This window comes from Arachis ipaensis, chromosome B05 (assembly GCF_000816755.2).
Source record: "Arachis ipaensis cultivar K30076 chromosome B05, Araip1.1, whole genome shotgun sequence".
Taxonomy (NCBI): Eukaryota; Viridiplantae; Streptophyta; class Magnoliopsida; order Fabales; family Fabaceae; genus Arachis; species Arachis ipaensis.
The window spans coordinates 3789452-3805713 of NC_029789.2; the positions used below are offsets into that span (position 1 = coordinate 3789452).

Below are 16262 nucleotides of genomic sequence, written 5' to 3' on the forward strand. Positions count from 1 at the left end.
TAACTTCTGGAATTTAATTAGATATATATTAAGCAACATGCAAAATAACTGTGCTCATTCTCTTTGTTCCCTCTGTATCCCTAAGGAACAAGGTTTGATAGATCAGCCTATTCACCTTAGTCATAAAATAAAGTTATATTGAGTTTTATAGGTAGGTAGGTATGTAAATTATTCTCTACATGTTTCATATTCAATGCATTTGGATCCCAACCCTCTCATAAAACTAAAACCATTTGTTTAATGGATTTTGCAAATATGGCCGAAACAGCAATCATTATAATATTTGCAATGAAAGAGGGCAATGTGGCAGCAAGAGGAGGCAATGTTGGTGATGACTAATGAGCCAACACAAGCAAAACAAGACAGGTAGCACAATTGCATGACATCACATTATAATATAATAACAAAAGGGTATGTCAGAGATGTGACAAGCTTCACATATTCCAAGGGAATTCATGTATGGACCACATGAATGATTCTCACTCTGTGATTGGGAGATCATTGATGAGCTGTGTGTGATGCCTATAGAAACCAATCATCAATAGCTTCTCTTATATATAGAGAGAGTCAAGGACTTGGTACCAACACATCAGCATTCACAGCTCTCTTTCAGAAACAATAATCACCAAAAAAGAGAAAGAAAGAAAACAGAAAACAATGGCAAGCAATCTTCATGTTCGTTCAAACAGTTTGCCATCTGCATCTCATCCATCCTCCACAAGGGTTCAAGAGGAGCTCAACAAGGTCAAGACTTTTGAAGCAACATCCACATCTGCATCTGCATTTGGATTGTCCTTGTTAGAAAATCTATACATTTCCTTGGACGATATTCTCAGTGTTTCTTCCACCCAAAAGGCTATATTTCATCATCAAGGTGAAGAGATATTGGATGGCTCTTTGAGACTTTTGGATATATGTGGAATCACAAGGGACACAGTGATGCAGATCAAGGAAAATGTACAATCACTTCACTCTGCTCTCAGAAGGAGAAAGGCAGATTCAAATATTGAAAAGATTATAGCAGAATACAATTCATTCTCAAAGAAGATGAAGAAAAATATCAAGAAGTTGATCACATCTTTGAAGCAATTAGAAAGCAAGTTTTGTGCTTCCTCACTCCTGAATGAAGAAGTGATTAGTGTTGTAAGGGAAGTGATTGTGATGAACATGTCTGTCTTTCAATCCCTTCTCTCATTCTTGGCTGGTCCTCCTTCAAAATTAAAGGCAACTAAATGGATGAACAAGTTGATGCATAAGGGAGAAGTGAGCTCAAAGAATTCCAATGAGCTGCAGTGTGTTGATGAAGCATTGAACACCATTTTAAATGAAGGTGCTAATGGTTCCAACATGCAAGTAGCACATGGAAGATTGGATGCTCTGGAAGATGCCATTGAAAGCATTGAAATTGCTTTGGAGAACTTATTTAGGCGCTTGGTAAAAACCAGAGCCTCTCTTTTAAACATTATGACTCAGTAGAGTCTACTCACTTATTCTTATCTCTCTCTAAATCCTACAAAAGCATCCCAATTTTAAGGATCTCTTGAGGGTTGAAAATTTTGATCTCTTTGATTTGTACATGTATAAAATTCTATGGTTACATAATCAAATACAAAAGAAAATTCACATTTCATATATTTTGCTCTCTTTTCTTTTGTATTGGGTCATCTTTTTAAGTTTCTCCGCACATACATTAACATTTAATTTAGTCTCTCTCCATCACTTATCTTAAAACTTGGGTGGAGTATGATATCTACTAAGCAAGTAGAATAATTAATTCAACTTTAATGATATCTACTAATGACATGCCACTCGTGCACTAAACAATTCTCTTTAAGAGGAAGTTAAATCAAATTCATTGAATAACAATCTGTGAGAGAAAGTACCTCAATTATTATAAATCATTAAAGACATAGTCCAAAATGAAACAAAAACATTATACATTATGGAAACTAGAAAACGAAAGACACTGGATCAACATCAGTTAGAGTTGTCATAACAATTTTCTTCCACTAGAGAATCCACCATATTGTTCTATTTTGAAAATAAAAACCATTGAGGCAATTATTATGACAAAATTATTTTTAGGGATAAATAAGTCAGTACCATTGTTGATATTTGATGAATAACTAATCCTTGATTTATTACAATTTGTAGTCTCTATAAATTTTTATTCAGATATTTTTTCTTTTCTTTTTCTGCTATGGTGTAGGATTTATAAAATTTGGAAACCAATTTTATTCGGCCAACATTTCTCTCTCTCTTTAACTTTCTCTTTTCCTTTACTTAATCTTTGCTCATCCACTACTTTGTTGATATTTTTCACAAGAAATCTTGACAAATATCTATGATCCTATATAACAAACAGCAAGAACAGTACTGAATGTCCTTTATGTACTTGGAAATTTCACAAGAATATTGAGCTAAATATTGGTATCAACATTCTTTATGATATGCTAAAAGTTAAAACCAGACTAATACTACATGATGAAGGAGATTTTGATAATAAGAAGGGGAGACATGAAGACTACATGTTATTCGTGCACACACTTAAAAATTACTCTAATGTTCATAATTGGTCCATCATTATGTTCTCTTAATCTCAACAAACTTATCTGTCATATATTAGTTAGCATTCTCCATATCACAAAATGTGGATCTCAACCTTATCAGAAAAGTGTAATTTAATCCATGTTGCCTAGTTCCAACCTCATGATTTCAGACAATCTCTGAAGCAGCATGAATTATATTATATATTTGGAATCAAAGGGGTTAGTGTGGCAGCATAGGAGCCACATTAGGTGATGAGTAATGGGGACATGCCAGATAATACACTTCATAGTTTCCAAAACCATTTCACTTTGAATAATTTGATGCAAAAGTATCACATGTTAGGCAGAGATGGGACAAACTTACCATATTCCAAGAGAATAATGCATGCTTCACATGCTTTCTACACATGATTAAGATTGGTGAACTGTATTATCTCTTAAGTTGGTCTATGGAATCAAATTATGAATAATTGAATAGACCCTATATAAGGAGAGGTGTCAAAGGGCTTAGACTACAGAAAACAAACAGCATTGAGCTTCCTCCAAAAGAAAGAAAAAGAACAATGGCAAGCAAATTGCATGTTCGATCAAACAGTTTGCCAAATGGATCTCATCCATGCTCCTCAAGAGTGCAAGAGCAGTTGAACAACCTCAGGAACTTTGAAGCAACCTGCACATCAGAGTCGGTTGTCAAAGGCTTGTCCATGTTGGAAGATGTATACTTCTCCTTGGACAATCTTCTCAATGTTGGTTCAACCCAGAAGGCTATTTCTGATCATCAAAGTGAGAAATGCTTCCAAGAGATCTTGGATGGCTCAATCAAAGTCTTGGATGTGTGTGGCATTGCAAGGGACACTGTCATGCAGATCAAGGAGAATGTACAATCCCTTCATTCATCTCTTAGAAGAAGAAAGGGAGACTCATGCATTGAAAAGAGCATAGCCGAATACAATTCCTCCTCAAAGAAGATGAGGAAGAATGTCAACAAGTTGATCACATCTTTGAAGCACCTACAAAGCAAATATGGAATCTTAAATCAGCATCAAGATCATATCATTCTAAGCGAAGTGATAGAAATGAACAAGTGTGTCTTCCAATGTCTGCTATCATTCTTGGGTGGTCCTTCAAAGTCAAAGGCAAGCAAATGGATGAACAAGTTAATGCAAAAGGGAGAAGTGAACTCAGAGAGTGGCAATGAATTGCAATTGGTGGATGCAGCTTTGAACACCCTCTTAAATGAAGGTGCTAAAGGCTCCCAGATTCAAGCTTCCAATGAACAATTAGAGGCTTTGGAGATTGCTATTGAAAGCATTGAGAGTGGTTTGGAGAACTTATTTAGGCGCATGATTAAGACTAGAACATCCCTTTTGAACATATTATCCCAATAGAATACACACTATCTTCAAAATACCAATTTTGATCTACCATATGTGTATATATATATGTGTACAAATACAATCAAATCAAATGCAAACAAAAGTTTATACTCTCAAATTTGTGCCTTTCTTGTTTACTCCTTTTTTTATTTATCTAAATAGCAAATACTATATGAATATGCTCCTGCCTTGTGAACAAAACAATTAATATCCAGTAATTAGATTTGACTTTTAGCCTTCAAGTAAAAAAAAAAAAAAAAACTTTTCAAATTTCCCAAATTTATTAACCTGCTTACTTGAAATACAATCTAAATCTATAGCAGCTTTTACTGTTCATATTTTTATCAAGATTAGTCACAAAACTCTTCTTTTCTTTCTTTTCCTTTTGTATTTTGTTACATTTGTTGTTATTTATTTTGGGGGTTGGTCTTTCTTTCTTTTGTTTGAAAACATTGAAACAAATTAAGAGAATGCACTCTTGAATCAGCATCAAGATCTTAGCATTCCAGGAAAGTGATAGTGATGATTGATGAACATGTCTGCCTTCCAAGAAAGAAAGATTATTTTGTGAAAAATGTTAACGCTTTTATTTAATCACATATTTAAAACTTTAAAATTCTTAAGGTAGTAGATAATTGAGTTAAATACTTTTAATTCTATAATAATAAATTATTAGAAAGAAATTATGATAATAAAAAAGGGATACATGACTTAAGAACTACTCCAATGCTGCTAATCTGTCCATCATTATGTTCTCTTAATCTTAACAAACTTATCTGTCATATATATTATTACCATTCTCCATATCACAATCCAGATCCCAGCGTCTCAAAAATTTGTAATTTAATCCAATTTTGCATAGCTCCAACCCCCTCATATTGAGACAATCTCTGAAGCAGCATCAACTATATATTATTCGGAATCAAAGAGGGTAATGTATTAATGGGGAGCAAGTTGAGGCACATTAGGTGGTGTCATTTAATAAACGTTGAAACCATGTAACTTTCAATAATGTTATTGTTTTTGTTAGGCAGAGATGTGACAAGCTTAACATATTCCAATAAAGTATATGCATGATCCACATGCTTTCTGGTTTATACACTTTGATTATAAGATAGTGAGTTGTAATGTCTCTTGTGTTGGCTTTTGGTCTATGAAATAGCCCCTATATAAAGAGTTTCAAAGGAATTAGACTGCAGAACACAAACATTGAACTTACTCCAAAAAAAGGAAGAGGAAAAAAAAAGGAACAAACAAGAAAAGAGTAGTAAAAATGGCAAGCAAGTTGCATGTTCGGTCAAACAGTTTGCCAAATGGATCTCATCCATGCTCCTCCAGAGTAAGAGATCAATTGAAGAACCTCAAGGCTTTCGAAGCAACTTCGTCATCTGAGTCAATTGTCACTAGCTTGTCCCTTTTGGAAGATCTATACTCTTCTTTGGATGATCTTCTCAATGTTGCATCAACCCAAAAGGTCATCTCTCAACAACAAGGTGACAAATGCATTGAAGAAATCTTGGATGGATCCATGAAGGTCTTGGATATATGTGGCATCACAAGGGACACAGTTATGCAGATCAAGGAGAATGTGCAATTCCTTCATTCAGCTCTTAGAAGGAGAAAGGATGATTCAACCATCGAAACAAGCATAGCTGAATACAATTCCTTCTCAAAGAAGATGAAGAAAAATGTCAACAAGGTGATCACATCCTTGAAGCAGCTACAAAGCAAATTCGGAGCATCTCAACTGTTGAATGAAGAAGTGATGAGAGTTTTAAGAGAAGTGATTGCAATGAACGTGTCTATCTTCCAATCCCTTTTGACTTTTTTCGCTCGTCCAGCGTCGAAGTCAAAGGCAGCCAAATGGATGAACAAGTTGATGCATAAAGGAGTGGTTGCATCTGAAGATAACTCAGAGAATTGCAATGAATTGCAATTGGTGGATGCAACTTTGAACATCCTTTTAAAAGAAGGTGCTAATGGTTCCAACATGAAAGTAGGACATGAGAAATTGGAGGCTTTGGAGATTGCAATTGAAAGCATTGAGATTAGATTAGAAAGCTTATTTAGGAGCATGATTAAGACTAAGACATCCCTTTTGAACATATTATCCCAATAGAGACTATGTTCAACATAAAGCAATTTTGATCCCACTAATTTTGTATATATGTAAATAACAAAATGCAATAGTTATACAATCAAATCAAATATAGAGAAAAGTTTATACTATATTTTTTGGTGCATTTGTTGTTATTCATGGTTTTATTTACCTAAATAGAGAATATTTTAAATGTGTTGCTGCCAAAAACACTAAAGTACAATCGGAGCATAATGTACAAGAAGCAAGTGAAGCATTTAATTTCACCTTTTAAGAGGTAGCAATGCGTTTTTGCAATCCAGAGCCCCTGAATCAATATTGCACAATGCTGCAGGAATCTCAGAAGTTCCTCTTCAAATTGCCCATGAGCAATGTGCTTAACAGTACTGATATGGTGAAGTGGAGGGTCAATCCTCTGTTAGAGAAGTAATAAAAAAAAGCAGCATATATTAAAAATTTTCAACAAATAATCTGTAATACAATATACTACCGATGCTACAATCAAGCCCTTTTTCACATTTAAAAAAAAAATAATAAGCTTAATATAAACCATTCAATTGCATTCATAAACCCTTCTCCAATTTAAAATGCAAACCACTCCTTGCCTCAACATTTATCCATTAAGGCAGTAAGTAAAACATAGAAATTGATACCTCAGAACGAAGCAGCTTCTCCTATGTCTTCGATCATGCCTTGAATCAAACCATCGTTAATTTTCATCCAATTAAATTGCTTCACCAAAGTCTGGTCCAAAATGAGAGTCTCGTTTGGGGAACCTCTAGAATGTATGTCAAGCTTCACTAGTGAAATTTATAATGTGTTAGATTTCTGACGGCTTCCACCCCAACGGCGTTGCCTAGCCCTCCTCTTCCTCCCATCCTTTTTCTCCTTCGCTTTTTCTTTCAAGTCCCTCTCTCCTCTCCGCTTGTACATCTTGAAACTGATCTTCTGATCAGCAGCCATTTTCCTCACCTTTTCAGTGATCTCTACCGCAAATTGTCTGTTATACAGTTTCCGCAGACCGCGCATTAGCTTGGCAAAAGTATCCGGCTGTGGCATTAACCCCTGATCCAACATGTCTATGCAGAATGAACAAGCTTCCTTCACATGCCCCTTTGAAAAGAGTGCATGAATCCATATTGTCCATGCACCCACATTCAACTCACACCCTTTGGTAGATGTGATACAATTCCAAGTATCTTTAGCCAGTTCAAGCTTTTGAGCTCTTAAAAGGGAATTCATCAACTCCTTCAATGTACCATATTGAGGGGTGGTAAAAAGCCCTCTGCCAACCATTTCCTTGAAATGTTCACAAGCTTCAATCTGACAACCTTGCTCAAGAAAGCCATTAATCATTATGACAAAGGTGTCAATGCCTGGACTAAGCCCACTTGCTTCCATTTCATTCCAAAGCCGAACACCTTCCTTGATCTCTCCCAACTTGCAAGCCAACCTAATAACCGTATTGTAGATGTTAAGGTCAGGAGTGCAACCAATCTTGTGCATCTCATTCACCAGTTCCATACACTCCTCCAGTTCTTCCTTCTTTTCATGGGCCAACATGAGATGATGATAAGTCAGCTGATTTGGCACAAGGCCTTGTTGTATCATCCGATCCAAAAGCTCATAACCTCTTTCAACTTTTCCCCACTTGCAAAACCCACTAATCAATGTTGTATAGGTTATGGCATCCACATCACAGTCATTTCTCTGCATCTCAACAAATAACCGCATTCCCTCCTCCAATTTTTCATGTTTGCATAGTGACTGGATCAAAATTGTGTACGAGGTTGCATTCGGTCCACAACCTATCCTTCTCATCTCCTTCAAAAGATCATAAGCATCCCCCATTTTCGCAGCTAGAGCATAACCACTAAGCAAATTGTTATAAACAACGATATCCGGTTCAATGCCTGCATCCTTCATTTGCACCAACACATGTTTTGCTTCCATAAGTTTCCCTTCTCTACACCAACCATACAACAAGGAAGTGAAATGTTTGATGGTTGGAGGAAATCGATATCTCATGTCCTCAAAAAGCGAAGCGGCTTCCTTAATGCTACCATTCTTGCACAATGCATCTAACAAACACCCGAAAACATATTCATCAGGCTCACAGCTGTAATTGCGCATTTCATCTAATACTTCAATAGCCTTCTGAACCATCCTTGCAGAAGCAAACTTCCTCATCAGAATAACAAACATCTGTGGAGAAATTAACATAGGATTCTCTTGCCTCATTTCATCAATTAGTGCCCAAACAGCTCCAAATTGCCGCATTTTGCCCAAAACCTTAATCATAGCTTTGTAAACTTCTTGACTGTGTTGATAATCGGACTGCTTAGAAGCCCATGCATAGAATCTATACGCCAAATTCCCGGCATCGCCACATCGATTCAAGATGCGCTCAGTTAATCCAGGCCTCACCACAATTCCAGATTCTTTCAAAGCAAGCTCCAATTTGGGAACCCTAGAATGGTATTTTCTCAATATTCTATAAACTTTTTCCACATCAGAGGCAAACTCATCGTAGCTTTGGTCATTTACATCCTTTTCTGGACTACATTGAAGGCGAATAAGGCCAAAATGGTTTTTTGACGCGGCACTGCTGATGCAGCTGCTACTATTATCAAATTCTGAGGACTTATGATTGAGTGGTGGTGAATGTGGTGAACACACCTCAAAACTAGTAGAAAACAGCTGGGATGGTGTATTTTTATGTCCAATAACTGTTAATGAATTTGTCAAGGGAAGTTGGAAAAAATTAACTTTTTTGAAGAAAAGCAATGTTTTTCTCGAAAATCTCTGCATTTTCTTGAGTGCCGGAGACAGTGAGGCTCAGTCAACCCTGGTTTGATACTCCACCGCCACCAGATGATTCGATTTGAGAGGAATGAGGGTGAGATTAGGAACAATGACAAAGTGGCATTGGAGAGAGGGGTCAAGAATTTGGCAGTGGAATAAAGCAAAGCACCCAACTCTTGTTAATCACAAATTGGAATCTGAAATTGAAGCATACCTTGAGGAAAGGCAATGGAGTTGCCAAGAAAGGAGTGAACGAAGAGCAAGACCTAATTTTGTGGGAGTCGCCGTCGGTGTGTTCAGCTGGAACCAGAGCTCATCCGCGAGGTTCTCAGCATCCCATGTCCTGCTGCTGCAAATACTAATCTGTTAACGGGTGCCTATTGGGTTACTACCGTATAAGAAAAGGACATAAGAAAAAATTTGGATAGATTTATTGGCTAACTTTTTGGATATGGAAGAAACTTTTTATTGGATTTTATGGTGTTTTTCAAAATTCTGGGGGCGGGGACAATACGCCCCCGCGTATTGGTCAAAATTTTGAAAAACACCATAAAATCCAATAACTGAGTGTTACACCAAAGTTTTACCAATATCTAAAAAAGTAAACAATATGAGAAATACTCCTCCCCTGACCATTTGCAGTAGCGTCCCCAAAATATAGTTGTCATAACTGACCCGGCGATCAAAACGGTCACACTATTGGGTCATTGGTTCAACCGATTAACCCAGTCTTATTTAAATAAAAATATAAAATAGTCAAAAATTGAAATACATGTTTTCACTAACATTTGAACAATAATCAAATCTCAAATTCTAAAAATAACTAATACGAAAATAGACATAAAATTAGTCAGTACTATTACAATAGTATCTTAATTTGACACAATAAGAATAACAATCCATAAACTATGTCCAAGGAGTAATTTCAAAGTCTAGGTATATCTTCATCTGATGTTCTTGGGATGATGGTGCTTCTGATGAAGCCATCTTAAAATCCAATAAAAGAAAAAAATTCAATCAACCAGTGTTTTAAAATTGCGGCCATGGCGGCGCCATGGCGGAATGGCGTGGCGGAATTTGACCTCGCCGCCATATGTAGGTCACCGCAACGTGCTTATCACGGCGGGGCAAAAGGCGCCGCAATTGCGGTGGCGCCATGGCGGTCCGCCATTGAGAATGGCGAAAATGGCGGGTTTTTTCGGGTTTTTTAAAAAATTTCGAGGGTGATTGGGTAATTTTGCAAAACCCTAAATGAAAGAGTTACCCACGTTCAGCCACTGCAGTTCAAAAACGAGCCTTCCTCTGAACATCAAAAACGGCTCTTTCTCTCTGCCTCCAATCACAAACGATCTTGGCCACTGCCCGTCGCCGTCCGTCGCCCGTCGCCGTTCATTCAGTTCACTCACTTCCCTGTCTCCTTCTCCTTCTCTTCCCTCATAAACCTCTCTTCCTCCAATTCTTTTTCCTTTCAGTTCAGTTCATCTTCATCATGTCAACTTCTAGACCAGCCCGTAATTCTGATGCCCCTGCCTCTACCCCTGTCCCTGTCCCTGCCCCTGCCTCTGCTGGCCATGTTGCTGGAACTGCTTCTCGTCCTGCAGCTGCTGTCCGTGCCACTAGGATTGATCCAGGGTGGAAATATGTTACTGCTGTAGAAGAGGGAAATACCAATGACACCATATATAATTTTTGTGGAAAAATTACGAAAGGAGGAATTACACGGGCAAAGGAGCACTTGATGATTAAGCCTGGGAATGTTGCTGGATGTAAAATGGTCCCAAAGGATGTTATTGCTGAATTATGGGAGTTCTACAACCAGAAAAAAAATCGAGGAAGACAAAGTTCTACGCCGGCAAGCACTGAGGAACAAAGTGTCAATGTTAGGGAGCTTGATTTAGATAGTTTGGGTTTTGGATTGTCAGAGGAAGATGCTCAAGGAATTGATGAAATTCCAAATCCAACTCCAATGGCAGCAGCTAGAGGGGGGGCAAGTTCTATGAGAGGTCCAATGGACTTGTATATGAAAAGACCCGAAACTGCCATTGCAAGAAATAAAAAGGAGAAATTGAGGCAACAGAATATCAAGGAAGCATGTAATAAGGAAGCGGTTCGTAGAGTTCATCGATACATAGCCCGGTGGTTCTACCAAGCTGGGATTCCATTGAATCCAGTGAGGTTGAAGAGTTTTCAAGAAATGTTGTGGGCTGTTGGAAGCTTTGGTCCTAATTTACCTGCTCCCACTTATCATGCTCTAAGGGTGCCACTCCTTAATGAGGAATTAGAATACACCAAAGACTTGTTGAAGGGTCATAAGGAACAATGGGAAAAATATGGCTGCTCTATTATGTCAGATGCTTGGACGGATAAGAGACAACGGAGCATTATCAATTTTCTTGTAAACTCTCCTGCTGGGACAATGTTTTTGAAGTCAATTGATGCCTCTGATTATGTGAAGACGGGTGAAAAAATGTTTGAGCTTCTTGATGGTATTGTTGAGGAAATTGGGGAGCAAAATGTTGTTCAAGTTGTAACAGACAACGGGAGCAACTATGTTCTAGCCGGTAAGTTGCTGATGGAGAAAAGACCGAATTTGTTTTGGACCCCGTGTGCTGCCCATTGTTTGGATTTGATGCTTGAAGACATTGGGAAGTTACCGTTAATCCAAAAAACCATAAAAAGTGCCATTTCTTTGGTTAGCTTCACTTATAGCCACTCTAGCACTTTATCCATGTTGAGACAATTCACAAATGGCAAGGAATTGGTGAGGCATGCAGTCATCCGATTTGCCACTTCATTTCTCTCTTTGGAAAGGCTTTATGAGGAGAAAGAAATCTAAGAAGAATGTTCACTTCGGATGAGTGGGTAAGGAATAAGTTGTCAAGGGAGGCAAAGGGGAGGGAGGCAACAAAGATTGTTATTAGGCCCTCCTTTTGGAATCATGTCAAGTACACCCTTAAGATCATGGGGCCTCTTGTTCGGGTGCTTCGACTTGTTGATGCGGAGAAGAAGCCGCCAATGGGTTATATATATGAAGCAATGGAAAAGGCAAAGGAATGCATCATGAAAACATTTTCTAATGATGTAAGCAAATATTCTAAAGTTTTTAAAATCGTTGACAACAGATGGAATTGCCAACTTCATCGTCCGTTGCATGCAGCTGGTCATTTTCTGAATCCGGATTTGTTTTATGATAATCATCGCATTGAATTGGATTTAGAAGTTACAAAGGGATGGTTTGAGTGCATCACTAGATTGGTGCCAAGTATAGCTGTGCAAGAGAAGATATTGGAGGAGCAAACATTATATAAGGCAGGCTATGGACTTTTTGGATCATCCTTTGCAAAATCTCAGAGGAAAAAGATTTCACCCGGTAAGATTGTTATAAATTTTACAAAACTTTTTAAATTTAGTTCGATTAAAGGCTTAGACAAATTTATTTTAATTTTATAGCATTTTGGTGGCGGACATATGGGCATGAAGCTCCAAACATGCGAGACCTTACTATCAAGATCTTGAGCTTGACTTGTAGTGCTTCTGGATGTGAACGCAATTGGAGTATATTTGAGCATATTCATACTAAGAAAAGAAATAGGCTTGATCATGAAAGGATGGAGAGCTTGGTCTTCATAAAGTATAACCAACAACTCATCGAGAGGTACAACCTTAAAGATGAAGTTGACCCTATTGCACTCAATGACATTGATGAGTGTAATGAGTGGTTAGTGGGAGAAATTGGGACTGCCACCTTTCGAGATGATGATAATATGGATGATGATGCTGATTTGATTCATCAAGATGACAACACTTTGAGTTGGAACCTTGTTTTTGAAGCAATGGGAGGACATGAGCCTATGACATATACTAGAAGACAACAAAATAGAAAAAGAAAAGAACCTGCAACTGCAAGAGGTGGTGCAAAGGGTGGACCAAGTGGGTCTAAGGCTTCAAAAAAAGGAAAAGGAAAAGCAGTAATTGTGGAAGAGGAAGAAGAACCACAATTTGAAGATGAAGAGGATTCTGAAAATGAAGAAGAACAAGAAGAGGAGATTCAATTCAATGATACTGATTCAGAGGATGATGAGGGGGTAAAGGGACACGATAATAATCATGTTAATTTGGATGAATTTGATGAGAGCTAGAATGTAGATGGTTTTATAGTTTTTATGTTTTATGTTTTCTATTTTATGGCTTGCTATGACTTTTGAGTTATGATTTGAACTTGATGTTATATTTATTTGCTAAATTTGCTACTATATTTGCTATATTAATTAGATGTTTTATGACTAGAAAGTTGCTTATATAGATAGATTTTATAGTTTATTATATTTGCAATTTTTCTGCATGTTTTTTTTGTACATATATGTGTATTTTAGGTAATCCGCCATTTCCGCCATTTTCCGCAACGCCATCCGCTATAACTTTATGGCGGATTTTTGGCTCACCGCCATGAGCCGCCATCCGCAATCAAAAACTATGCAATCAACTAAGTAACTAATAGCAAAAGAAACCAGCATCATTACAGCAACAACAATCAACAAAATTCATAACCGACGAAACCAATTCATAAACCAATTCAACAATTAACAAATCCACTGCATATTCAACAATTAAACCATATCATAATCAGCAAAACCCTGCATATTCATATTCATAAACCAATTCAGAAATCAATTCAACCCCTGCCATATTTATTTCTAATCAACTCATAAACCAATCAACAATAAAATTCACAGCAATAACATCAATAAATCAACCTGGAAAAATTAAATGCTCACCTGTTGTTGCAGAGGCAGAAGGTGGACGACGAGAAGCAGTTCAGGCAGCAACAACCACGGAAGAGAGGAGAGGGAGGGACGGAGGCGCAGCGCGGCAAGGCGAGCACTCACCAGGAAGCACAGCTGCAGGAAGAGAGGCAAGACGCGAGCAGTGGAGCACACCAGGCGTTCGGTGCTGTGATGGCGGACGACGACGACACGCTGCACAGCTGCAGGAAGTGCAGCTCGAGCACTCACCGGCGGAGGGCGGCGAGACGCGAGAGGCCGAGCACACAGCACAGAAGGAGGAGAGGGGCGAGACGCGACTCGCGAGCACACGATTCGGAGAATCCGGCGAGAGGCGTGGCGACGGCGGCGAGCGTGCGATGGCGGTGAACCGAGGTGAGTTGCCAGTGCTGTGCCTGTGTGCGTGGTGTGCTTCCGAAAAGTGAGAGGGAGAGGAGAGTTTGGGGATGGGGTGGGCAGAGAGAACTAGCCTAGGTCTCTTTACAAACGACGTGGTTTTGGACTTTTGGGGTTGGAGTGGTTTTAAAAAACTTCTGAACCGGTCCGGTTCTCACACCTTCCGGTTCATCGGTTTTCACAAAATCTGACCGAGTCAAACTGAATTTGTTCCTTAATCCTTATCAAGTCTACTGTTCAGACCGGACCGGCCTAGAAGCCATATCGCCAATTTTCTAGTCCGATCACTCGGGTTAGTCCATTTTTTAAATAAATAGTTAGCGAACAAAAAAATATTTACTCTAATAATAGGAGATATATCATTCTATTTGAATATTATCTTTTTTTTTTCTATAAATTTATACAAAACAGACTTGCCGATTCATCTCATTTGTTATGTAGGTGCATTCTATAAATTTTTTAAATATCAATTAAATAAAGTTAATCAAGTATTGTGCTAAGTATGGCTATTTTTTTAAGAATAAAATATATTTTTTATCATTAAAATTTGACAAAAATTTTAAAAATATTCCTAAATTTTATTTTATTTCAATTTTGTTTCAAAAATTTTCGATTTATATCAAATATACCTCTGACTGCTGATTTTTCAAAAACTTTTGGTGTAGTTAGAATTCAAAAATTATAGAGAGAAAAGTGGTTAGGTGGTTTTGAAAAAGATAAGATTGAAAACTTTTAAAATCAAACAGAAAGTCAAGTAGTTAATTTGAAAAGATTTGAAAATCAATTTTGAAAAGATAAGAAGTTAGAAAAGATTTTGAAAAATATATGATTAAAATTTATTTTGAAAAAGATTTAAAACGAAAATAAAAAAATTTGATTTTGAAAATTAAAGTTACTTGACTAACAAGAAACTAAAAGATATGATTTTAAAATTTAAAGATTAAACCTTTTTTAATAGGCAAATAACAACTTGAGATTTTTGAATCAATCATATTAAATATTAGCATTAATTTTGAAAAATTATGAAGATTTGAAAAAGATTTGAATTAAAAACTAACTTACCTCCTTTGTGTTGTCATGGGTTAAACACCCAGAATGGTATACCATTCTGGCGTTTAACGCCCAAAATGCTACCCTTTTGGGCGTTTAACGCCCAGCCCCTGGCGTTTAAGCGCCAGTTTTCCTTTCTCATTGGGCGTTTTGAACGCCTAGCTTTTTCTCTGTAATTCCTCTGTTGTATGTTCTGAGTCTTCAATTTTCTGTATTATTGACTTGAAAAGACATAATTTTAAAATTTTTTTTGAATTTTTAATGATGAGAGAGAAAAACAACAGAATGAAACTAATCATTGAAAACTAAGATCAAATAAACAATGCATGCAAGACACCAAACTTAGAAATTTTCATATTAGAGACACTAACGAATTGAGAATGCACATGAGAAACAACAAAAGACACAAAACAAGAGAATTTAAAGATCAGACCCAAGAAAATCATCAAGAACAACTTGAAGATCAATTAAGAACATAATGCATATATTCGAAAAATGCAATAAAAAAAACATGCAAGACACCAAACTTAAAAACAGACACTAGACTCAAATAAGAAACATAAAATTTTTGGTTTTATTAATTTTTTTTTTTGTATTTTTTGAAAATTATTGTGGAAAAGAAAATAGAGAAATTCAAAATTTTTAATAAGAATTCCAGGAATCATGCAATGTTAGTCTAAAGTTTCGGTCCAGGAATTAGACATGGCTTACTAGCCAGCCAAGCTTTCAGTGAAAGTTTCGGTCCAAAACACTAGACATGGCCAAAGCCAATGACTAGCCAAGCTTCAGCAAAATATTACATACAACAGCAAGATTGATAGAAATCAACAAGCTCTTGTGATGATAAGTTAAAACCTCGATCCAAAAGATTAGACATGGCTTCACAGCCAGCTAGACTTCAACAGATCATCATGAAACTCTAGAATTCATTCTTAAAAGCTTTGATGAATTTTTAGAAATCAAAATATTATTATTTTATTATTTTTTTTCAAAAATTAAAATAAGAAAGCTTATACTAAAAATAAAATTACCCAATCTAAGCAACAAGATGAACTGTCAATTGTCCAAATTCGAACAATCCCCGACAACGACGCCAAAAACTTAGTACACGAAATCGTGATCTCACACTTTCCTCACAACTCCAGCAAGTGCACTGGGTCGTCCAAGTAATAGCTTCTGTTGCGGTGACCTTGAGAGTGAGAGGGAA

General features: G+C 37.1%; 6 protein-coding genes across 7 annotated transcripts; 5 read left to right on the forward strand and 1 right to left on the reverse strand.

The window, feature by feature from the left end:
- LOC107641634 lies at nucleotides 49-1630 on the forward strand. Its single transcript, XM_016345118.2, has one exon. The coding sequence runs from the start codon at nucleotides 658-660 to the stop codon at nucleotides 1474-1476; it is 819 nt and encodes a 272-aa protein (XP_016200604.1). The 5' UTR covers nucleotides 49-657; the 3' UTR covers nucleotides 1477-1630.
- Nucleotides 2775-4351, forward strand: LOC107642527. The gene has a single exon (XM_016345916.2). It carries the CDS (start codon nucleotides 3113-3115, stop codon nucleotides 3935-3937), a length of 825 nt encoding a protein of 274 aa, XP_016201402.1. The 5' UTR covers nucleotides 2775-3112; the 3' UTR covers nucleotides 3938-4351.
- On the forward strand, nucleotides 4930-6154 carry LOC107642526. Its single transcript, XM_016345914.2, has one exon. The coding sequence runs from the start codon at nucleotides 5199-5201 to the stop codon at nucleotides 6042-6044; it is 846 nt and encodes a 281-aa protein (XP_016201400.1). The 5' UTR covers nucleotides 4930-5198; the 3' UTR covers nucleotides 6045-6154.
- Nucleotides 6760-13724, reverse strand: LOC107642525 (putative pentatricopeptide repeat-containing protein At5g65820). 2 transcript variants are annotated; one of them, XM_021122848.1, is made up of 3 exons: nucleotides 13604-13724; nucleotides 9142-9191; nucleotides 6760-9089 (listed from the first exon to the last, which is right to left on the reverse strand). In XM_021122848.1, the coding sequence occupies exon 3, from the start codon at nucleotides 8832-8834 to the stop codon at nucleotides 6834-6836; it is 2001 nt and encodes a 666-aa protein (XP_020978507.1). In that variant the 5' UTR covers nucleotides 8835-9089; nucleotides 9142-9191; nucleotides 13604-13724; the 3' UTR covers nucleotides 6760-6833. The 2 variants fall into 2 exon arrangements, with proteins under 2 accessions (XP_020978507.1, XP_016201399.2); XM_016345913.2 differs by having other exon boundaries at nucleotides 6760-9177; nucleotides 13604-13722.
- Nucleotides 9872-11664, forward strand: LOC110271879. Its single transcript, XM_021123521.1, has 2 exons — nucleotides 9872-10030; nucleotides 10306-11664. The coding sequence occupies exons 1-2, from the start codon at nucleotides 9872-9874 to the stop codon at nucleotides 11662-11664; spliced, it is 1518 nt and encodes a 505-aa protein (XP_020979180.1).
- Nucleotides 11669-13978, forward strand: LOC110271880. The gene is made up of 3 exons (XM_021123522.1): nucleotides 11669-12198; nucleotides 12279-12913; nucleotides 13616-13978. Exons 1-3 carry the CDS (start codon nucleotides 11670-11672, stop codon nucleotides 13976-13978), a joined length of 1527 nt encoding a protein of 508 aa, XP_020979181.1. The 5' UTR covers nucleotide 11669.

Coding starts and splice junctions, on each gene's coding strand:
- LOC110271880 (XM_021123522.1), top strand. CDS start 11,670: ATGTTCACTTCGGATGAGTGGGTAAGGAATAAGTTGTCAAGGGAGGCA. Junction 12,199..12,278: donor GAGGAAAAAGATTTCACCCG/GTAAGATTGTTA, acceptor TTAATTTTATAG/CATTTTGGTGGCGGACATAT. Junction 12,914..13,615: donor ATTCAGAGGATGATGAGGGG/GTAAAGGGACAC, acceptor CTGTTGTTGCAG/AGGCAGAAGGTGGACGACGA.
- LOC107642526 (XM_016345914.2), top strand. CDS start 5,199: ATGGCAAGCAAGTTGCATGTTCGGTCAAACAGTTTGCCAAATGGATCT.
- LOC107642525 (XM_021122848.1), bottom strand. CDS start 8,834: ATGCAGAGATTTTCGAGAAAAACATTGCTTTTCTTCAAAAAAGTTAAT.
- LOC110271879 (XM_021123521.1), top strand. CDS start 9,872: ATGGCGGCGCCATGGCGGAATGGCGTGGCGGAATTTGACCTCGCCGCC. Junction 10,031..10,305: donor AAAATGGCGGGTTTTTTCGG/GTTTTTTAAAAA, acceptor CTTTCAGTTCAG/TTCATCTTCATCATGTCAAC.
- LOC107641634 (XM_016345118.2), top strand. CDS start 658: ATGGCAAGCAATCTTCATGTTCGTTCAAACAGTTTGCCATCTGCATCT.
- LOC107642527 (XM_016345916.2), top strand. CDS start 3,113: ATGGCAAGCAAATTGCATGTTCGATCAAACAGTTTGCCAAATGGATCT.